The sequence below is a fragment of the Cornus florida genome, unplaced genomic scaffold (assembly GCF_030987335.1).
Source record: "Cornus florida cultivar Cherokee Brave unplaced genomic scaffold, ASM3098733v1 CherokeeBrave_3.0.0_Hap2_Chr09, whole genome shotgun sequence".
Classification (NCBI taxonomy): Eukaryota; Viridiplantae; Streptophyta; class Magnoliopsida; order Cornales; family Cornaceae; genus Cornus; species Cornus florida.
Genome location: NW_026775579.1, coordinates 25,666,058 through 25,690,775, shown reverse-complemented (window position 1 = coordinate 25,690,775; position 24,718 = coordinate 25,666,058). Strand labels below are relative to the sequence as shown.

The 24,718-nt window shown below is 36.5% G+C and overlaps 1 protein-coding gene across 1 annotated transcript; it reads right to left on the bottom strand.

Moving 5' to 3' along the window:
* Positions 1 to 1,394: 1,394 nt before the first annotated feature.
* Positions 1,395 to 23,331, bottom strand: LOC132273609 (transcriptional corepressor SEUSS-like). The gene is made up of 10 exons (XM_059774587.1): positions 22,888 to 23,331; positions 20,938 to 22,393; positions 20,731 to 20,850; positions 20,394 to 20,442; positions 19,542 to 19,756; positions 19,378 to 19,446; positions 18,409 to 18,506; positions 17,442 to 17,535; positions 7,760 to 7,829; positions 1,395 to 2,821 (listed from the first exon to the last, which is right to left on the bottom strand). Exons 2-10 carry the CDS (start codon positions 21,982 to 21,984, stop codon positions 1,890 to 1,892), a joined length of 2,694 nt encoding a protein of 897 aa, XP_059630570.1. The 5' UTR covers positions 21,985 to 22,393; positions 22,888 to 23,331; the 3' UTR covers positions 1,395 to 1,889.
* Between the last annotated feature and the right edge of the window lie 1,387 nt (positions 23,332 to 24,718).

The window sequence follows — 24,718 nt, the reverse complement described above, 5'->3', positions numbered from 1 at the left end:
AAAATAAAAAATCAACTTGTTTTAAGTGTAAAAACGTAAAATGACACCTTCGAAGGATATTGTCTTTTCACATTTTCAACTTTTGTAGTTTTTATTTCAACTTCAAAAGGGCATAATGGTCATATCACAATGCTAACGATTTTGTCTTGATGTGTTAGGAGTTAGGTTACCTAAAAACATATATATTAAGGGGGTTTAGTGATTTTAACCCAAATAAATATAGCATATTATATACTTATGTAACAAAGTAATATAGAAGTAGTAAATACTCTTTAATTATTACTTGTTTTTATAGGTAAGGTATAACTACTTCCCTGTATTCAAAATTGTTGCCATCTTTTGATAATTTTCAATTCTTTAAGAGAAAATGCATTGCCCTTTCTAAATTTCAAAACTTACTCATTCAGAGTAATTGTTCAAGTTTATCAACAATTAAAGATATTTTGGAAAATATATAAAAAAATTTACAATGACTTTTTAAATGGGATAAAAAATTTGATATATAAAAATAATGAAAATTGCAACAACTTTGGAAGAGATAAAGTACTGATACTATTATTAAAATATACATATATAAATCTCACTGATCAAATCGAATTTTTAACTTTTCAATTCGTAACGGTCGATAAATTACGAATTCCATTATTATAAAATACACCACCGAACAATTCAATCCATTCCGCATGAATCCGATCAGACTCACAGATTGACGGATCAAATACTCACCCCTGCTATATACAACCTGCATACCATGATGCACCTTTAAAAGAGTACGAGTTTTTTTGGCTAGAAGGAAAGTGACAAAGAGCCAACCCGAAGCTTACCCGTGATTAATTAAAAACGACTTTAACACCATCTTTGTGTATTATGCTCACACGATATAACTTCTAATTGTTTCCAAATCACTCGGCCTCTCTGGCTTGTTGACTTTGCTGCTTGCAAAAAATTTATATATTTAAATGTAAAAGGTCATACATATATATATATATATATATATATATATATATATATATCTCCCCGAACCACAAGAAAACCCCCCGAACAACAATTTTGTTACAATTTACCCCGTCAGGTCACCGGAAAAGATAAAATACAGTTTCACCCTTAATATAGAATTCCTTCAACTCGTAAATTAATAGGACCATCAGAAATTAAAACATTGGAAATCAACTCTAGCACTGTTCAGAGTTCTAAACTAGAATTCCTTCAAAAACAAACAATTGTGTGAGTGTGAGAGAGAGTTGCAGATACTACAGTTACAAAGATCTAGGAAAATGGATACACAGGAATCAAGAGACCTTCAGAAGGCAACATTTGCTCCGTGACCATTCTGAGTTTGTCGGCAGTGATGAGCAGCTATAATGAATATCAGGTGAAACAAAGTAGCAAGAAAGTGAAGCAACTTAGGATGATATAAAATTTCAATGATAAAACACTACACTAGAATTCCTTCAAAAACAAACCAAACTATACACTCATGTAGAGAGAGAGGGAGAGAGATTTGCATATACTATAGTTTACAAAGAACTCGGAAAATGGATACACAGAAATTAGATATCAAGAAACTTTCACCAGGAAACATCCACTCCGCGAATTCCCATTCCGAGGTTGTCAGCAGGGATGAGCAGCTATAACGAAACATCCATCAAGGTGAAACAACGCTCCAAGAAAATGAAGCAACTGAGGTTGATATAATAATTTAATGAGAAAACACTATGCTATATGTTCCTTTTTCTGAGGTTAGTACAAAGTGAGAGGGGGACTATTTTGTCATGTGCGGCTATTTTCTGATAGCCAAAGGCTATACTGAAACTTGCGGTGCTGCACGAGCAGCTGGTTGAGGAACAGAACATCAACGGCATTTTCAGAACACTTCAAGGAGATATCTCCTAATCAAATTGAAGATTACTGAACCCATTTACCGCTCCAAGCCCATTAAACAGCTGATTCCCCAGTTCCTGCTGTTGATGATTTATACCCTGGTCTCTAGACATTGTTGTCATGCCTACCCTTCCATTCATAGTCATGGAGTTATTACCCATTGGAGCTCGCATTCCGTTAATCATGGGAGACTGACCAAATCCACTAGCCATGCCTCCAAATCCTGCCCCCCCTGAATTACTGCTAGCTGTCCCATTTCCCATGAGGCAGTTGCTGCCATTACTACCTGAGCCATTGCTCGTTGGTAATGTTCCATTAACATTTTTAACATCGTTAATCATTGAACCAGCACCTACCATACCAGTCCCACCATTGAGTTGGGATGACATCATCATTTCATGTATGATTTTCTGGACAGAACTCTGAGAATCGTTTGGATCAGCATCACCTGATAGAGCAGGCTGTTGCATGGAAATGTTCGGTGAATTTGCAGTGCTAATGTGAGCTGCTGTTGTCAGGCCACAATGAGAAGTTTGCTGGGGATTGTTAGATGAGGAAGGTGTTGGTGATTGGAAAGAAGAATTGGATTGAGCCTGTGGTATCGTACTCGAGGGACCAGGGGAGGGTATCTGAACACTGCTTCCACCATAGGGACCATTTGCATTGTTCACGGGGTTTTGTTGTATGGAGTTCATTGAGTTCTGGTGAAGAAGCCCAACAATAGTGCTTGTGGAGGGAGTGGCAGATGCTGAGTTGAGAGGGTTATTCATAATAGGCACACCATTACTAGAAGCAAGTTGCATCGCAGTGGCCTGGACAGAGTTTTCATTGTTTGAGGTCTGAGCAACTGTTCGCTGCTGCAGCTGTTCCTCAGGTTGTTGAGATTGACCATGAATTTCGGTTATAGTACTACTCCTCCGAGGGAACTTGGCCAAACTCTCTGTGAAGAGCCAAAAAAAATAAAAAATTAACCACCATATGGCATTTGATAACCATGAGAAATATGATTCTCTTTTTACCATCCTTACGAGGCTTTGCAACTTACATAAAACAATAGACATCAGAACTCAAACAAGCAGAAACATATTTCATAATTGCATCTATCTATGTTGCAAATCAATTTACTAACATTCATCATATTAGGAGGAATGGTCCTGAATGTTAACGGTGCATAGGCCCCAACATTAATCATAAGAGGATAGAGTCCTTGAAGATTATAAATGCCTCGGCCAGCCATAACTAGCCCCCTACATCATGTCACAGAGAGTTGGGAGGATCAGCCAGTTGGAGGATCTTATAGCTTAAATCTAACAATTTATGGGCGTGCACACACACACACATGGGATGACCAAAAGATCTTATTCCAGAGACAAATACCCATTCTTTTATACCCACAAAACAGCGAAGGTGAAAAAAAATATATATATTTTTACAGTTATTAGTTTGGAGTCGTCCAAAAATGAGATGGGCCATACAATTTACCATTCTCCAGTTAGAGGGTTTCCTTCTGATCATGAGTTCAAAAATTCATCCATACAAAATATAACATGCTAGAAGGCCTTGAATACACGATGTCAACATTTTCCTTGAAAGTCAAAGGAGCATTTTGTACTTTCATACTTTTTTCACATGTGATAAGTGTCCATGCCACAAAAGAACATGGGTAGGGGAATGGAATAAACCTAACAAAGGTAGCTAGTGCGGTAACATAAGAAGCGGATAGGGCAGTTTGAAATGTTAAAACAAGATGTCAAGCAAGAAATGGATGAGTAATGAGTTGGTGTCAATCTTGGCTAAGGATTATATAATTGTTCCTCTAAGTCACTAGACATTTGGTAATCTTATCCATGATTAAATCTTGAAGTTAGTACCTAGTAATAAGGGTTTCTGCTAAAGGTTAAGCTGACAACCTAAGGGGCAAGGTTGAAATTAGTAAATCGAGCTAACGCTTGTCTAGATTGAAGTCTCCACTCAACCTCATAATACAATTTAGAATGCAATTCACTCTCCCTTTGAGATGATGCTATGCAAGCACTTTAACCACAGGTAGGCTTTGGCTCTTGACAATAATCATATAGATAAGCAAGAAGTGGACGAGATAGAATCAATATTGGCCAAGGATTATATTATTGTCCTCTAAATCGATTGAGTTCTCATGTGGTTGTTTCTCTATTTTCAGTATTTTCTGCTTTTATTTACCCAGAATTGCAAAGTTTGATTTATGCAACTTGCATAGTTCAAATTTACTTGATGCTTCTGGGAAATTCGACAAGACTCATGCACGCCCTCCCCTCACTCTCTAGGCCAGTTTGGCTCATTGTGCGTAGTTTGATGTATGAGAGAGGTAATAGACAATTCTTCCATGGGTACTTTAGATATGTATATCATTTGGCCAGAAAATTTTGATGGAAGAAAGATAAAAAAAAAAAAAAAATGATTTGATCCAAAACCTTTAAATTCGAATATCAGTTCAACCATCTCCATCCCACAAAATCATGGCAAAGTGGTGCCTGTATGCAGGTTAAATCATCCAAACCTGGGAAATTTCACTAAAGAGAAATGCATCTTCAAAGTTTAAAGAGTAAATTGAGATAACGTATTCTATTCATAATGAAGTCACTCTAACCCAAACATGTTTTCCAATATACAATCCTGGATCATTGATAAACACGCCTACGTAGTTGACTGTTATCGGCTAGATAGCAGCGGGATTATATGGGATGTGCTTTTTCGACGCTCTTTTCAGGATTGGGAGATGGACGAGGTATGTGCTTTTCTGGATCTTCTATATCGGCAGGAGGGCGTAGGCGGTGGTAATGATGTTTTATTATGGGCTCCTTCTTCCCATGATCGCTTTGAAGTTAGATCATTGTTCTTATGTTTGTCAAATTTTGCTAATCGTGATTTCCCGTGGAAAACTATTTGACGATCTATGGCTCTAACAAGGGTGGCTTTCTTTGTTTGGACTGCAGTGTGGGGAAAGATTCTGACAATTGATAATTTAAGAAGAAGGGGCAATTGTATTGTTAATCGATGTTATCTATGCAAGGATGATGAGGAGTCCGTTGATCACCTCCTTTTGCATTGCCCTGTGGCGAACGACTGTTGGAATCTCATTATTGGGTTGTTTGGCATGTGTTGGGTTATGCCACGTTCCACTAAGGAATTAATTCATGTTTGGAGAGGCTGTCGAGTGAGAAGAGATGTTCACGATTTCTGGAGAATTGTGCCACATTGTGTATGGTGGTGTATTTGGAAGGAGAGAAATAATAGGTGTTCGAAGGGAATGAGACGCCTACGGCTATGGTCGAACTTTACATTCTTCATTCTCTTTTCAATTATGTGAAGAGGAGCTTTTGTTCTTCTTCTGATGATTTAATTACTTTCTTGGATTCTTTGGGGCCTTAGCCCCGGTACCTCTTTTGTAATTGGGACGCGTTCCCCTTTTGAACGCCTTTTTTAATGCTATTTTTACTTATCAAAAAAAATATACAATCCTGGATTGCAAGGAATTTTTTTTATATATACTTGTATATTCACATATTATTTACCCACATCAACCCAAACATGATATTCAAGGATGGACCATTTAAGGAAAATTCCAGTCCATGAGAAGCGGTGAAGATGGTGCAAAGACCAAATCCTGCTATTTATTTTCTTCTTATTTTTACAAGCATTTCATGTTTACAATGAAATTTATGAAGATTGACCAGCTTCCACAACACCTCCCTTTCTTTTTACTTCTGGTACAAGGGAGGGGGCTGAGATCGGGAGGATTCTACATCTGAATAGTTAAAAAAGCTGCCTTAACCCTAAAATACAGTATCAGGGAAAAAGATATAACCTTTAAAACCACATAGAATTACAGATTTCCAGTAAATCAGCCAAACCTCAAAATTTAGCGGAATTACCATGTCTTCCCCATAGGTTCAGAGTCCTTAGCTATCCAAGGCAACCAAAATTTGTCTATGCCTTATTAAGACACCTTGTAATGAGAATTTGTGCTGGTAACCTGTTCCCAAACTCCTAGGAAATCCTCAGTGGCATTTCATAAAGACTACAAACCAAATCAATCATTCAAAGTCTCTTTTGGCATAATATGCTACTTTATTCGGAATCGAATTAAAAAATTGACCAAAAAAAAAAATCTTTATCAAATCACAGAAAGTAGCTTAAGAACAGTGACTGGTTATCCCACTCACACGAAATGTGTGAAGACTATCTTGATATCTATGATATCTTCCTTTGATGGTGTATGACACCCTAACATGATCCACTGTCCACGAGAGAAACTATTAGGCCCCGGAGACACATCAACATTAGGATAAATAACATATAGGTAGTCTCTTCTGATTCAATTTGCACATTCTTAAGGAGTGCTCATGTCTCCTTATACAGGATTACAACAGGTCTGTCCGCCAAATATATTTTAAACCTCAACAGCAATGAAAGAGCTAAATGAAGAAGGTAGCAACTCCTGAGAATTTTTGTCAAGGACAAACAATCATAATGTCCACTATATGAAATTCTTATCCTCCTATCATCATTCCACACTAAATATTGTTGCTATAATAATCTACAACTCCAAATTTAAGTCTTTCACAAAATCTGCCACTAGGTGCCTTCAAAAAACGAAAATTATTTCTACCTACAGTCCCTATCACCTCAAAGATTATCCATTCATCTAATTTCTTCAAATGGTTGTTTCGGATTCTCCTAACAGATCAAATGCGTCTATTTACACTCTATACATTCAATGCTATCTGAATCTGCATGTTATCTTCCTTATCCTAGAGAACTCACCTTCATAATTCCTCACTACTCTAGCATTTAACTACCAAAAGTGGTTCTGTGCCTTAAAGTTAATCTCTAAAAATGCTTCTTTAGTTACCTTTTTTGTAACAATAATTGGCAGACCAGCATTTAAAGCATATGATGAATTCTAGAAAAAGCAGAAATGCTAAGAAGACAATCAAGCAACAGAGTCAATTATCCATCCAATCCATAATTCCATATTTGCTCTTACAACCTTTATGATCTTCTAAAAGCCAAAAAAAAAACGAAAACACCAATGGTGTGCTTGTTAGGATGAAAGAGTGGAAAGAAGGGAGGAGGCGAGGAATGGAGGAGGATGTATAGAGTCTCCTCCACATTCCTCCCCACAGAAGTTGGACAAAAGGATATGGAAAGGAAGGAGCCTCTTCTACGTTTTTCCCCTTCAAACAACACCCTTCAATAATGTAAGAGTATAATAGTAAATGCAAGCAATAGTCCTTTCCTTCCTTTTTCCTTTCATTCCTGCTCAACCAAACAAAAAGAGGGACACACAGCATCCTTTCCCTAGGGATACTTTTTTCCATCCCTCTTTTACCTCCCTCCCAATGTTCCATACCTCTTACCATACAAAGCCCAAATGCTAAAAGACATTAAAAAATTAAAAAATAGATAAAATCGGTAATACCATAATGCATCAAACAAAACGCCTTCATTGCCATTATGTTGTAACTACAACAAGAAGTTATGCAGTAACACGAAAGAAAGTTCAAGAAATAAGTTAAGGACTCTCTCAGTACCTTCCCAACAGGAACATGTTTGCAAAAAGGTTAGTACTACGTTAAAAACAAGGTTTTCGGCTGTCCAAATGAAGGAAAACAAGTTCTAATATCATCTATGAACGGTTGTTTGGTGTGTACCTGGACTCCACCAATTATTTCATATTAATTATTACCTCAACTTAAAGCAACACTGAAACAGAAGCTGTGAAAATTTTCAGATCCATTCTCTTATCTACTTTTCCAGCATGCCTTGGCAGCCTTCCAAGTTTTCTAACAAGATAAAATAGAGGAAATAAATGAAAAAAAAAAAGGTATATGCTTACCCATTGGTCCAGTCCCAGTTTCTCGGCTGTGATCAATCAAATCTTTCATGCTATTAACCACTTCTGATATCTGCAATGAAACCAGAAAACATATGAGACAAAAGGATCATCACTCAGAACTAAAATATACAGTTCCCCAGAGTCCTGTTTAGAGAACAGTGATATTTCATCTACAGATATTAATTTTGTTTTAAAAATAAAAAATTCTTTCAATTCACTGTCACAAAGTCATATATCCTAAAAATGGAATATCTGGTTAAGGGGATGGTTATTGTTGGTAATTGTGTAAACACAAACAAAGGTAGTGCTCTTCTCCTTCCCAATTGACTCAAGTCACTCAACAATTGGATATTCCAAGATTTCTTGTTATACATTCGTTCCAACCCTATTGAAGCCTTGGGTAAAGGGCGATGCTGATAAGCACAACCATTAAATCTATAATTACAAATGCACATAGTTACAATGCCAACATATTAAGGATGTAATAAGTCAGACTTCTTGGATATGCCCCCTCCACCTCTCGTAAAACGGGGATCATGTGCATATAGTCAAGCAAGTTCCATTGGCCAATCCGTATCAGGTTCATGCTAGGGTTCTGTATCTAGTCTCCCAGTTCCACCCCAGCCTGTTTACAAACTGTTAGAATCTAAAGAGGCTGACCTGAGTTGGACTCTAACAGAAAAAATAGGGTTTAATAATATCCGAATCGAAATCAATTACTGATATTCATCAAATATTTTTTACATTGTGTAATCCAAATACATCTAATAAAATCAAGAAATATGTTGTGGTATAAGTCTAAAACAGTACACCATAATCCGACACAACAAAAAGAATACTCCCCGCGGACACGCACCCCACCCCAGGGTAATTCAGGTAAATCACATTAGTTAGTCCTATCTTAGATATTGCCGATTTAACCATTTGGTGACTTGGGAATGGACTTCCCCAGAATGGTGTTATCAGAGTCATATATGGTATCTACTTTTAGCCTTGATTTGGTATCACTCTCGTGGCCGGCACAAATTAGTACTTTATGACTAAAAGCCCATTTGGAATTCTGATTGAACCACTTAAATGCGTTTTTATTTTAAAATTTTGCAAATTTGTTTGGTAACCCAAAAGAGTACATTTGAATGGTTGAGAATTTAGCTCACTGGATCTTTCAAATGAAGCTAAAATTTCTAGATTTTAAAACTGTGTTTCGGGTAGAAGTTCAATATAGACACAACTGTATTCCTTAGACAATCTTATTCATTTTTTTTTATAAAGACAATTTTATCATGTATTTTATATAGTCTTGCTATTACCAACTATATGAACACTCTATTAAAGGGCAATATTATAAAATTAGTGATAAAGTGACTTAAACAATATAATACCAAACAAATTAAAAAGTGCTTTAATTGTGAAAAGTCCTTTATAAAATGCATAACCAAATATCTAACATGTTAATAACAGCAATTTTATGACAACTCTACTAATAAAAGCATTTTTTTCATCACAACAGCTACGCCAAAAAGACCCTAAATGTCCATTCATACCTCATACAACTCAGATATCAATTCATTCGGTTTCCTATTTTAATCTACAAGCTATTGTCCATTTATACCTCAAACCACCCGCAATTCAATTCTTCTACGCTGCGTTTGAAATGATGGTTTTAATGGGGTCAGGATTTTTCTGTGTGATTTCTATTATTTGGAATGAAATATATTAGAACCGGGATAGGATTTGAAGGGATTTCAAATACCAAAATGTGGTGGTCTAAAATCCAATGAAAAATTGTCAGATTTCATGGGATTTGAAAATTATTGAAATAAACTTTGCAGTTTATCCAAATCTACCCTCATGTTACTATTTTAAATGCGCAAAAAATGGGATTTCACTTCGAATATTTTCATTTCCTTTTACCATTTTGATATCCAATTCCTAAGATGCTTTGATCCCAAACACTGTTTCCTAATTTAACTACAATATATACCTAATTGTTTTTATACATAGATCATTCTATTAGATGAATGTGCTTTTTCACTCCAACTATTACAAATGAAAATGTACTCTTCATAAAGCCAAAAAATAAATGTTAAATTTTTTTTTAACAATAAATAAATAAATTGGTTAGTGTCAAACAACTTAATGATACACGTCAAATATAACAATAATAATAATCATCCCTGCCTTAATACGACATGAATGGGATCGGCCACATGAATTCTCTATTTCCATTCTATTCTATTACAAGCCATCTCACCTCTAAAATTTAATTTCTTAAAATCATTTCTAATGATTTCATTGCATGTTAATGTCGGGCGCCCTCTTTGCCTCCTACCCTCTAATCCTCTATGCAAATTAGCCTTCCTCTTCTCACCAGTGCATCTATAGTTCTTGTGTGTGTGTGTCCATACCACATCACTAATAGATGTCACCCTAATTTCTACCTCACATTTTGGTTTGTAACCCTATCTCTTCTAGTAACTCCTATCATCCATCGTAACATCCTCATTTTCATTACATGAATTCGTTTTTCCTGCTTATTTTTTAAAGTCCAACACTCTGCGCCATATGAGATAGTTGGAATAATAACCATTCTATAAAATTTTCCTTTCAACCTATAGGGCATTCATTTATCACACAAAACGCTACCAGCTTGCCTCCATTTTGTCCAACTTGCGCCAATTCTACTAGTTATATCTCCATCTATCACACCAATCTTTTGTATTAATGACCCTGAATACCGAAAGTGTGCACTTTGGATAATTCTTTGATTTTGAAGTGTAGTCATTACCTCATTAATATCTGACTCTTCACTGAATTTGCATTCCATATATTCAGTTTTAGCTCATTTAACCGTTAACCCACTTGATTCTAATGCATTTCCACACATTTCTAATTTAATTGCTCTGTTTTCTTTAGAAGTGTCCACTAGTACTATGTCATCGACAAACAACGTGCAACAAGAAATGCTTTCTTGTAAATAGTTTAATGTAAATAAATATGGACTTGGTGTAGACCCTCGGTGCAAACCCATGTTTATAAGAAAATCTCCATCACCGCATGTAGTGCGAACTCTAGTTTCGGGGGTACATGTCTTAAATAATTCTCATCACATCTAAAGGAATTTGTTTTCTTTGTAACTCCCACCAAATTACATCTCTCGGCACCCTACCATAAACTTTCTCTAAGTCTATAAAAGACCATATGCAGATCTTCTTGCTTACTCCTACATTCTTCAACAAATTATCTTAACAAGTAAATAGCTTTCATTATGGATCTCCTGGCATAAATCAAAAATTGGTTATAGGCCACAGTGGATTCCTTCCATAATCTCATGAATAATAATAATGGGTCCACCTAACCTACTATTGTCTCATGAATTATGGAATTGAAAAGAAGCCTGACAGATTACAGCTGCACCAAAAAAAATAAATAAATAAATAAAATTCAAGGCTAAGATTGGAAGGTTAGAGTTACAGTATGCTGATGAAGGAATCCCACTTTATTTAATTAGATTAAACTTGGTAGAACCCTAATCTAAGGAGTTTCCTTTCAATCCAAAATATTTATGGCGGTGTGTGTAGATCATACATGCCCATACTAAATTCACGTGATGTGTATCATGAAAATATTTCATGATTGACTAATTATTGTCATCCCCATTAGAAGAGAATGTTTAAACATTTACGCATCTTTTGTGACACAACAATTAGCAGTGACCAGAAGAACCAATTCAGTAATTGCTTAACCATTTAGCAAAGAAACCTTAATAAACAAAATGCTAGTCAAACAATGTCAAGTTCGGATTTGGTATCATAACAGTTAATCATGTCGAACTACATTGCCTTGAAATAACCAACTTGGCATTGTTCATCAGTTTATTGCAGTCGTCATCCAACCTCGTTACTCGTTAGATAGTAAAACATTATGTTTTTTAATGTTCCATAGCAGTAAAATATCAATGCCAAACAGTCTGGCCTACTGTATAAAGACACTCCTCGATGCAACCTTCAGGTATCTTTCACTTTTGAATCTCTTGGTTTTGCTTAAAGCATAGACAAGGTTGACATCTGATATGTGCATTAAAATTTTAATTAAAAAGTAGAACTCTAGATGCTTCATATTGATATCTTGTAGATTATACATACTGTCACGTTTTAAATGAAGCTTCCATTATTTTAACTCAATTCTAAAAAAGTACCACAGTCCGGTCACATTTTCATGTTTCCCCATTCCACACCACCTAGGGTCTGGACCTATGTCACACAGAGCGGGAGCGAGTGCGAGAGCAGGAGCGAAAGCGAGAGCGCGAAAGTATCAAAGTCTAAATTTTTTTTAAAGCGGGAGCGTCTTGAGAGCGTCTGTATATTGGGTTTAAATAAAATTATATCAGGTCATGACATGTATATTTTATATTTATTTAAATCCATATGCAAATATATTCATTATTATTTATTCCATTAATGATATATATGTAATAAATAAGCTATCTTTTCTCACTAATAGATGCATGGTTTATTTGTAATATTCTCCGATTGGGAAGTTTTTTAGTGGTATATTTCCAAACATGTATAATTAGTATATATATATATGGTATCAGTTTAAGTAATTAATGTATATATTGAGTAATAGTGTAAGTAATAAATGCATATATTGTAATATAGGTGTTTCATATCATTGGGACTGTAACAAATTTAGTTGTATAAAGTGAATTCGTACGGAAATCACGCATTAGGAAAACAAATTCGCGAATTGCAAAAATTGAATTCGCGGATTTTGTGCGAATTCGCTCCAAAATCGCAAATCCGCGTGCGGAGCTTGAAAGCGGGGCACTTTGGACGAATTGTGTGACTAAGGTCTGGACAGGTCATGAAAGCCCCTAGCCATTATTATAACAAATGCAAACATCTATGATGTCATAATTCAATAACAAATCATACCATTTATTTCAGGCACCACATTGAAGTATTTAATCAAATTTTGGGGCTCTTAATGGTAAACCAATGGTTTAAACCTTCAGCGCACGCAATACAGAGCCTTGAACGAATCCAATGGTAGAATATTTTGAGGAAAGGGGTAAATCAACTTGGAGCTGAAAGTAGAAGTTCTAAGGAATCAGAACTGTAAGACCAATTTCTAGATGATAAAGGAATCTGTCTGAGTAGAGCAGACAGCAATGCAAGGGTTCTTCAGAGCTCAATAAAGGACAGATCCATGCAGTTGATCCCACCATTGTTCATTACTATCAAAATCTTGCCCAACCTAAAACTAACAACAATTACTTTAAAAGAAGCAAATACCAGGCAAGAGAACAGATCAGATGATGCCAGTGTGCCCAAAATTTTAAAAGTGAACCCTCCTAAGGTAGTTACTATAGGAATATGGAGTTTCACTACGATTACGGAGCAGAAAGGACTTGGAAACCACTAGTGGGGAGGTTAGGGAGATTGCAGATGAATTTATTATGTGGTGTCGTGGGAGATGAGTTCAAATATCATCTAGTGGGGTGGGAGCACCGGCCCAGATCTGTACGCCCATTCAGGTGGGGGGTTTGGGGTGGAGAGGCACAGACTTTGGAGGGGGTTCGTTTGCTTTAGATATAGTTAGTCCAAAGGCAGAGGCGGTGCTCGTTGTTGTCAAGGGCCCCGACAGGAGTTAGCTTGTGTAAGAACATCCGAAAGGGTCGGGATGAATTCTCTAAGCATATTCACTTCAGGGTGAGATGGGAGTCTCGTCAGTCTTTGGGATGACCCATGGTGTGGAGATAGACCGCTTGTGAGTGCCTTTCTAAGACTGGTTGGGATTGCGGCTGATAGGCAGACGATGGTCGCTCATTTCTATCTTCTTGATGGTGGGAGACTGTCTAGGGATCTACTATTTGAGAGAGTCCTTCATGATTGGGAAGTGGAGGAGATGGCGGAGTTTTTGGCTTTGCTCTATAGCCGGGCTATATTCGGAGAGGGGATGGATGAGTGGCTTTGGGCGGGATCGAGATATTGGAGATTTGAGGTCCGCTCATTATATTGTCGTTTGATGGACACTCAAGTAATGTCCTTTCCATGAAAAGGAATTTAACGTTTGCAAGCCCCCCTAAAGGTGGCCTTTTTTGGTTGGACAGAGGCTTTGGGGAGGATCTTGACTGAAGGAGACATTAGATTATCATTAATTGGTGTTTGTAGAGAATGGTGGTTATAGGGTAAAAACTATCTGTTTGCTTCCAATGTACAAATTGAGTATATATATCACTTTATGAAGTACATACAAGGAAAAGAATCAAACACAACTAGGGAAAAAAAAAAAAAAAAATCAAAACAAAAAAGGTAAGAATAGAGATTACGATTGTCCTAACTAAATCAATGCAGAGAATCATTGGATTGTGAGTTAATATAGGCAATAATCATGCTGCAATTGTCCTAAGTAAATCAATCCAGAGAATCTTGGATTGTGTATTGATCAAGACGAGAATCAAGCTGTAGAATCTTCCTTCAAATCTTCATTCAAATTTTGTTTGATTTTGAACACTTTCCTCTTTATTCCCCCGTAAACTGTTGGCGGAAAACCACAACAGTTTGAAACCATATAAAGGAAAAATGTGGAAGTCCTTCTGTGAAGATGTCAGCCACTTGTGAAGGGGAACGAACAAACTTGACTTGAAGCTCGCCAGTAACAACTAAGTCATGAACAAAGTGGTAATCAACTTCAACGTGCTTTGTACGCACATGAAAAATTGGATTTGCAGTCATGTGAGAAGTGCTGAGGTGGTCACAACGTATCACCCTAGGAGATGAAAAGGGACAACTAAGTTACTTAAGAAGAAGAGAAAGCCAGAACATTTCAGAAGTAGTGATAGCTATAGTTTTTTATTCAGCTTCCATACTAGAGCAAGAGACAGTTGCCTGCTTTTTAAGACCCCGGGAGATGAGATTTGGCCCTAAAATGTGTAGATCATTGAGTATTAGGACAACCCGCCCAATCAGCATCAGAAAAAGACGCAAGCTGTAACGGTCCAAGACAAATTCAAATGCCAGTGCCAAGGGTGCCTTTGAGATATCGTAAATTGTGCTTGACTACTTAGAGACGAGTTGTAGTTGGAGCATGTATAAATTGGCTGACATGATTGACTGAATAGCATATGTGAGGACGAGAGAGAGTGAGATAGTGAAGAGCACCCACAATTCTGCAATACTCGTGGATTAGAGAGAGGAGTCCCATCAGTAAGAGACATTTTAGATCCAGAAGTAACATGAGTGGGGCATGGTTTACAATCAATCATGGTTGCTCGTTCAAAAAGAACAAGAGTGTATTTGTTTTGAGCAAGTGTAATACCATCACGAGTGCGAGAAGCTTCAATACCTAAAAAGAAGTTAAGTTCACCAAGATTAGTCATAACAAATTCTTCTATCAATTGATGAATGAGTTCATCAAGTAAAGAATTAGTATCACCGGTTAAAATGATGTCGTCAACATAAAGTAGAAGAACAACCATGCCACTACTCGAATGTAAAGTAAACATAGAGCTATTTACTTCGAGTACATCCAATTTTCAAGAGAAATGCCAGTGAAACCAAGCACGTGTTGCTTGTCGACGACCATATATAGCCTTCTTGAGCTTTGCATACATAAGGTTGGTGAGGATGAACAAAACCAGGTTGTTGCATAAAAACATCTTCTTGAATAAGTCCACGATAGAATGCATTTTCACATCAAGTTGTCGAGTGGGCCAATTGCGAGATACAACAATTGATAACATAGTTCGAATTGTTGTAGGCCTGTCAACAAGACTAAAGGGATCTTCAAAATAAACTCAGCTAGGTGTGCTTTATGCCGTTCAGTTGTACCATCACTTCTCCTTTTAATGCCGTAAACCCACTTACAACCCATGATGTCCACGGAATGACGAGAAGGAACTAAAGTCCAAGTATTATTATTGAGTAGAGCCAAATATTCATCTTGCATTGCAGCAATCCATTTAAGGTCTTTGATGGCTTGGCGAGAAGTCATTAGTTCTTGGAGAGTGGGTGAAGGTAAAGTGGCTAAGGTGGTTAGAAGGGATTGGGTGATGAGAGGTGAGCACAATGTAAGACAACAAGTACCATCCTTAGTTTGAGTAATCATAGGATGGGAATTTGTGGGAGGAGGAAGAGAGGCTAGGTTTGGTGTAGGTAATAAGAGCTCATCATTTAAGAGGTAGGGTTGGTTCGGTAATTATAAAAGAGGAATCATGGGGAGTGATAGGTGAAGAAAGTGAAATAGAGGTGGAAATACGTTCAATGAAAGTAGTGGAAGGAGTATGATCTACAGTTGTGGATGATGGAAATGGAAGAGGTAAGGTAACGTGGGATTGTGAGTTAATCTATGCAAGAATAGATCACGACAAAAAAGGTAAGGATAGATTACAATTGTCCTAACTAGAGAATCATGAGATTGTGAATTAATCTAGGCAAGAATCATGCTGCAATTGTCCTAACTAAATCAATGCAGAGAATCTTGGTACTGTTCCTTCAAATCTTCATTCAAATTTTGTTTGATTTTGATTACTTTCCTTTTTAGTGTTGCATGTGCAAGAGGGCTGAGTCGTCCGTGGATCATCTCCTTTTGCATTACCCTAGAGCTAGGGATGGCAGGGATTTGCTTTGTTCCAATTTTGGGATCCACTGGGTCATACCCAAGTCCACAACAAGCTTGATTGATGCTTGGAGAGGTTGTTGTCTGCACCCCAACTCAGAGATGTGTGGAGGACCACCACTTGTGTATACAGTGGGCTCTTTGGAAGGAAAGGAATAGGAGATCCTTTGATGGCTTGTAATCTCCTAGGGTGGTGGTTAGATTTTCTGTTCTTAGTTCTTTATTTCTTTGGGTACAGGGCTCTAATTGTAAATCTATGGATATTCTTTTGTCTGTTATGGATCGCTAGAGGCTATAGTTTTTGTGCAGTTGTTCTGGGCCGTGTCCCCCTTTTGGGCGCTCTTCAATGAATACTTACCAAAAAAATTATAACAATGGAAAATATGCACCCTACTTAATCACAAACCATCCATATAAGAAAAAGGACTTGGCAACCAAATTTGTATGGTTCAAACATTAAACATTTTATATAAAAGGATTTAAATATTAAAGTTACACTCTCTCTAAGAGCTTAAGCTTTTAGAGTAGATGGTGGTTAACATGGTATCACAGCAGGCAAGGTCTAGTGTTCAAACCTCGATGTCGCACTGATAATTAAAATTGAAACACTTGTTGGACCAAAAGAAGGCCACATATGAGGGGGCGTGTTGAATGATTTAAATATTAAAGTTACACCCTCTCTAGCAGCTTAAGTTTTTAGAGTAGATGATGGTTAACAATACACAAAACACATATGAGTGTGACAAGAAAAGAATCCTGGTCAGGATCACTAAACATGAGAATATCTCAAGGAAAGAAAGAAATTAAAAAGCAATGCATTAACATTCGAACATTAAACATTTTATATACAAATGAGATATGAGTGTGATAAGAAAAGAATCCTGGTCAGGATGGCTAAAATGAGAATATCTCGAGGAAAAAAAGAAATGAAAGAGCAGTGCATTAAAATTTACAGTATCCTCAATCCTGTCAGTGTAACAGTAGAATTCAGGAGACACCCACTGCATTCAATTTCTGATATTAAGGACCAAATTTAGAACCGGACATTGACGTGCATTACCTGAAGGCATCGCACGTATCTCTTTGTATATCCTAAATCATTTACCAATGGCACTTCCAATGCTTTTGCCAATTGACGAGCTGATGTGACAAACCTGAAGCAGAATTATACATTAATAATCTAAAATCCATTGCACATCACACAGTATCAATTAAGTACATGATAAACACCCAATACATTAATGTAATGAAAAAATCAATGTTTTAAATAACATTTTCAGGGATCAACTGGACTGAAACTTTCACCAGATATAGTAAAGGTGGATGGAATGATCTACTCCAGGACATGCAGTCCCACAAGAAGAAAGGAGATTATTTTCAGGATTGACAGCATTATTCATTGGTTATTATGCGGTTCCTTCTGAACAGCTCACCATATCATACAAACTGATAATTGAATATGAGCCATTTACCAAGGGCCTTGTGGCCTAGTGGTATCTCCTCTACCTTCCAAAGTGGATGGTGAGAGTTCGAGTTCCCAAAGGGACAAAGTGGGTGTGTGAGTTTCTTGCCAATGAAAAAAAAAAAAAAAAGGAATATGAGCCATTTGAAGAAGTGACAATTAAGTTCTGACTTAAGATGTACCATTTCCATGAATATGATGTAAAACGTGCAACCACTTGAAAGCTGAAACCAATTTTTTTTATTTTATTTTATACATCTATTTTTTTTTTTTTTTGTCGAGAGGAACAGTGCTTAATTGAATGTAGATGTTTATAAAGCTTGTCATTTGTAACAACAATCAATAAATATGAATGCACCACCAGATTACAAACATCAAAACAAATACTAGTATGTGGACCAGAAAAATATTTCACGTGACAACCCAACCCCAAAAGATAACATACACAGAGATGAGAAGTATAGAAGTAAGAGAAAGAGGGATAAGCTAAGAATTCTATTTATTCAGATATTTGAAAGCTCTGACATTTTATAAAAACAAGGTAACATGAGAAAAGCAGACCCACATGTTACAGTTATTTTGCAACTCTGGGACAGTTAAACTGGAAGATGCATTCTGAGTTGCAGCCTGGTATTTCTGAGCCGCAGCCCCAAGTTGACTAACCTGCATATTGAAGTCAACAACAGTCAAAGATGAATGATACAGATATGCCAATAGCACTCTAATCTGTCATACAATACCGAGCATCCAGCAGAAACATACAATTTTGGTTATCCATACAAATCTGCCACTAAGAGAACCAACCCCCACTCCTCTCCCCCTCTCCTCTTTTTCTCTCCTGTGGGGAGCGGGTGGAAAGTCTCAGATCATGGGAGTAACTATTCAAACCAAAATCCAATCAGATGTTTTCTCGTAAAAATAAATAAAAATTGAGAGAGAGAGAACAGAAACGCCATAAATTACAGCTCAAAATTATAGTTTTTTTTTGGGTTACCTTTAGCTGCCTGGTTCCTACTCGTGACAAAAGGAGCAGGAAGGCATGAGCAGCTAAGCAGAGAAAGGTGCAAACATCCATCATGTCACCACTCATTAGCTCTCGAGATCATTACATATAACTAAGCCACCTCCACTTAAAATATATATCTGTTTACTTCTTATATAATGATTTTCATCTTCTTATTAAATTTAAAAGAAATGAGAACTACTACAGTTACTTGAGCACAGAAAGGCCATCACAAAGAAAATTTTATTTAAATGTGCTTATTCTAAAACTATTTAGCCTTTGATAAAAACTGACTATATCGATAGAGAGAGAGAATATGTCTCTTGCTGCTATCAAAAGTATTTAAAAGAAAAACCCAAAAAAAAATAAAATAAATAAAAAACAAAGCCCAAGTGTCTAGCATAACTCTAGAAGAATATCAAAAACACAAGTAACCATAAGTCTGACCAAGTGAAGGTTCCAAGCAAAACATTTATACTTGACATCACAGTAAAAAAGAAGGTTCTTATGGAAAGAGTCTAAATCAATAACCTGAGGTATCAACAATCTTCTAGGGATAAGCTCTTCATGACGCCGAGCGCAAAATTCCCAAGAGCATATCTAACAAAAGAATGAAAGAAGGAACAGGAACGAGTAAATAATGCCTCTAAAAGGGTAACCTTCTGTGAAGCAAAGCAAATCTATCCATTTGTAACCTTTAGGTCTGGAGAGAAAACTATTCGAAGTTGACCATCACGGACAACTCGAAGTTGCTCAAAAACGCTTTCCTGGATAGCTTTTGCATAGTCCAGGACTATTTGGCCAGATGAATTCTGATATTCCCTGGGCATATCAACGTACAAAAGTTCCTCCAGAGTACCACTTTCATACTTGATTCTGAAAAGCCTGGGCAAAACCTCAAAAGTTGCCTCTGAAAATATAGTTAACAGAATTTAGATACTAATGAAGATTTATATAAAACTCCACAAATGTAGCATAAAATTAAATAAAATAAAAGAAACAAAGAAAACAAGTGCTAGGTGTTGTTTGATAACTCAATTCAGTTCTTAATTCTGAACGAATTAAGTGCTTATCCAATTAAGTGTGTTTCATAACACAATTTGAATATCACTGAAAATGGTGAGTGGCACTTAAAATGGGGCAAAATTTTAAGTGACATGTACATCACTCATCACTCAATGCTGAACACTGAAAATTTCAAAAGATATCAAACAAATATTTAATTTTTTATTACCACTTAAAAACTTCAGAACTTAAAATTCAGCTCTTAAAATTTTCAGTACAATTTTTAGTTTTATCAAACGGCACCTAAGCCAAGAATTAAGTTGGCAATGGGTTATTAGCCCAATGGTATAACATCCCTTCCCTCAAAGGGGGAGGGGATGGTTTCATGCCCCAGCGTGGGCAATGTGTGTGTGTGAGTACTTACCTAACCAGAAAATAAAAATAAAAATAAAAATAAAAATTATAATAAGTACACCAATCCATGGATCACAACAGTTTCTGTAAATGACAATATTTTTGAAATCCCAACAAGTAAAACCTACCAAATCCACGGCCTGGTTTGCGGTTGCATATTTCGCAGTGCCATACATCCTGCATAATTGCAAATAAGGTTTATATAGTTAAAACCAATGTTTGACACTGTTAAACAAGGAAATAATTAAACTATAAATATATACATCATTTCAGAATGTCTACACAAGATATCCACGGATATAGGAAATTCAAAACTTATATTAAGTGGATATTTTAGAAAATAATTAATATGTAAGATAATAACATATCGGCCTCGTGTACTATTCAGTGCACTAAAAATTAACTGTATTAGAAAACCCCAGCAGCATCATAATTTCACCAGGTTTTCTCTAGTTAAGAGCACACCTGAGGAAACACTCCAGTCGTCTGGCGACCACTTCCATACATAGAAACACACCACCTCTTCTTGGCATTGGGAGCAAAGTACTCAGCAACAAATTTTCTCCAAAACTCAATGTTGTTGTCCTACATAAATTTAGGTCATAATTACAATTCATAACATCCCCACAATATCAATTTTAATAAACGATTCCTTCTGCAAAGAAAAATTACCTCAGGCCTGTGTTGTTGCTGATACATATAATGTGTCAGCCGCCGGGCACACATCCCAGGTTCGTATGCGAGTTTTGCAGGAGACCTCAAAGTTGTACTCTGTGATTGAAACTGAGATTGTAATGGAGATCGTGGTTGAGAAAAAGCCTTCAAGAGTTGCTGTTGCTGCTGCTGCTGCTGCTGCTGTTGTTGTTGCTGCTGTTGCTGCTGCTGCTGCAAGAGTCTCTGATGATGCAAAAGATTCATGTGAGCAGTAGCCTGAGGGGATTGTCTGGACATGTGGAGAAATTGCTGCTGCTGCTGTTGATGCAGAAACAATGACTGATCCGAATGTTGAGGTTCCATTTTGACAGAAGCCAGGCTTCTCATAGCCTGGATTTGCTGCGGTTCCAGTTTCACTTGATTAAGATTTCTCAAAGGCTGCAACTGCTGTGGTGGCTGTCCATGTTGATCATTCATCACCTGAGGTTCCAGCTTGACAGGAGCAACACCACCTAATCCACCCCGGATTGTTTGATACTGCTGCTGGTTGTGCGGGGCAGAGAACTGTTGTAATGGCTGCTGATTATTTTGAAAGTTTTGAGATTCGAGTTGTTGGGACTGTTGTTGATCCGGTAATATATGATTGCCAGAAGGGTCTGGGAATTGTTGTGCCTGAACTTGACCCGATGAAACAGCATTTGCCATGTTGGATGGTAAGAATGATGACGAAGGGGTATTATAGCCCATTCCATTTCCAACACCGGAAAGAGGATTGGACTCAGCCCCAGTGTCCATAACTCCCCGTGGTGTACTCCCGGGACCAGAAAGTCCAGAATTTATACCCCCATTTCCAAAAGGCTGATGGAGGAGCGATGAAACATTGGGCACATTCCCAATCATATTCGTGCTATTGAACTGTGTACGAGGTGACATGAGAGACGGGAATGCATTCTGTGAAGGCAACGAACCCCCTTGACCACCCAACAAACCAGAGTTCGATCGCAGTAGTGAAGACGGAACAGACTGGGCACCACTGATAGGAGTGGGAGGACCCGAGGGCATCATAATTCCAAAATTACAATCTACAAACACCAAGTACAAAACTATCTAAAATAACATGAATTCAACACTCAGCACCACAAGATGCAAGTAAACAACAATTACTGAAAAAAATGCACAACTTCGGGCGCTTTAATCGAACTGGCAGTCATATTAGATTCACAACCACGGGGTAGAAATTCGAGAGTCCTTATTGTGCACCAAGAGAATTAGAAAACCTTTGTGCCGAAACATATGGTGTTCAGTGTTAGCGAGCACAAGTAAATTACACAATAAAACCAAAAGCAAGCAACAAGCTTGGGTTCTGAACATCCTAGAATTGCCTTGACTCGGAGAGAAAACAACCTTCAGCCAAATTTTGCATGAATCACTGCAGAATTTGGCAAGTTATAGATCTACTTCACCTTGAACCATTCTGCAAAAGCAATAAATTAAACAAATCAAACTTTTACTATTAAAGACAGCTTCTGAATCTTTCAATGCCCCAAAAGAGTGAACCAAAACCTTCCTCAAAAGCACCAAATCATGAACTTGTACAGATACAAACATAAATCTCCAGACCTCACAAATTGAACTCAAAACTCACAAAAATTGAGCAAACAAACTGACAAAATATGACCCTTTCCACATTTCTCATCTCAAATTGCAATGTTAAAACCCCAAACAAATATATATATATATATATATAAGAAAATGAAATTTATGAAATGAAATGATAATATACAGTATAAAGAATGACATAAAAATATTGACAACAGCAACACCGAACCATTCGATCGAGCCCTAACCGTGTAACAAAAGGCAAAATTGTCAATCCAGAACTCAAACGAGTGAAAATCTCTATGATTTTGAAGTTGAAACTGAACTCGAGAACACAAACACTGTAGCCGAATAAGTGTGAGTACTTACCAAAGTATGAATTCAAAAGTTAAAGTCTCTGAAAACTCCGCAGATTGCGATCGTACAACACACTGTAACTCGCGAAATTTGAACATAATCTACTATTACTCTTCCTCTTCAACTTGCTTTCGTTCATGTGCATTAAACAGATACATGTATAAATATATATAATAGTTATTATTTTTGTGTATAATCTTCGTTCGAAGCCTTCTTCAATCCATCAATCTCATTAGTCTGTGTGTAGAGAGGGAGGGGCTGTGTAGAGAGAGAGGAGAGGGGGAGGAGAGAGAAACAGAGTTCCCTGTTTTGCGCTGTATCTTATAGAGAGAGAGAGAGAGTGAAGAGGGAGAGAGAGGAGAGAGAGTGTCTCCTAGCGGACGTCAAAACTGCATTCGATCGGATTGAATTTTCTTCATTCCTTCTTTACCTTTCTTCTCTAAATTGAACTAATCAAGTCAAAACTCTTCTCTTCTCGCTCCATCTTATGCTATGTTATGTCTATCATCATCATCATCATCATCATCATCATCATCATCATCATAAATATGCACCATCATCATAATAATAATCGCCCCTTGATTTCCCTGTAATTACGTTATTGCCCTTGATCTGTTAGTGTAGATGTGTGGAGTTCTATACTATGTGGCCAATCACACCATCTAATATCTCCTTCAATAATATCAGAACTAGCTTGTGTTTTTTTTTGGCAACAAAAATTTTTACCACAATAACATAAAATACAAGAAGGTCTAAGCAAATTAAGCAAAAAAACGATACAATGTTGGAAAGTACTGTATGACTTTTATGAAGGAGATATTTCGAATTAAGTAAGAAAATCTGATTAATGCATTATATTAGGACAATAGTAATTAATAAGTACATTTAATATGAGGGCATCTGTAAAGTTATATATATATATATATATATATATATATATATATACACACACACACAAAAATACAAAAGTAAGTATAATTACAAAATGAGCTGGCCGACAAAATCCCATTATTTACAAGTTCGAGTAGTATTTTAAAAATTCAAATTATGTTTGGGTTAGAAATTTTTATTCAAGATTAAACTTAAATTTGACTTAGAAATAACTTCAACTAAATGTACGAGATTGTCAATCCTTACCATGCACTAGTCCCCGAGAAAATCCACTGCAGTGCAGAAAGTTACTTTCATTTATTTTAGTAGTGGAATTATTATTTTAAAAGGGTTATGGTAGATTTTATAGTTTTTGAAATTTTATTGTCATAAATACTTTTCTGGAGTTTTTGAAACATATATTAAATCCTTATGCCATTCTCAATTTAAATTCTAAAAAAAAATTGTAAAGCTTATCTAAACCGAAAATTAAACTCAAAGTCTTTACTTTTTCAAATCATTAACCAACTATTTTATTAAGTTGAACTCAAAGGTTGTACGAAAGTATGTACTATATTAAAGAATTTCTTGTGTTATGTTCTCTTTGTAATGGTATTATTTGTGTGTTTAAACGATGTCATTTTGATGTTGGAAATTACTGTATTACGAATATCTTGTAAAGGAGATATTACATATTACATAAGAATTTATGATAATTAATAAGTTCATTTACTATGAGGGCATCTGTATATGTTATATAGATATATATATATATATATATATATACACACACACATACTAAAATACAAAAGTTTGAACTGGCTACCTTTTGAATACAACAGACTCATTACCAAATGAGCTGGCCAACATAATCCCATTATTTACAGGTTTGGGTAGCATTTTTAAAATTCAAATTAAACTTTATCTGACTTGGACTGAAGTACGAAACAATTTTAACTAAATAAAACTAGTA

Excerpts from the sequence above, each read along its gene's own strand:
- LOC132273609 (XM_059774587.1), bottom strand. The coding sequence starts at position 21,984 with ATGATGCCCTCGGGTCCTCCCACTCCTATCAGTGGTGCCCAGTCTGTT. Across the intron at positions 17,536-18,408 it reads TTGCAAAATAACTGTAACAT|GTTTGTCACATCAGCTCGTC; the intron begins GTGGGTCTGCTT and ends ATTCTGCTTCAG. Across the intron at positions 7,830-17,441 it reads GATACGTGCGATGCCTTCAG|ATATCAGAAGTGGTTAATAG; the intron begins GTAATGCACGTC and ends GTTTCATTGCAG.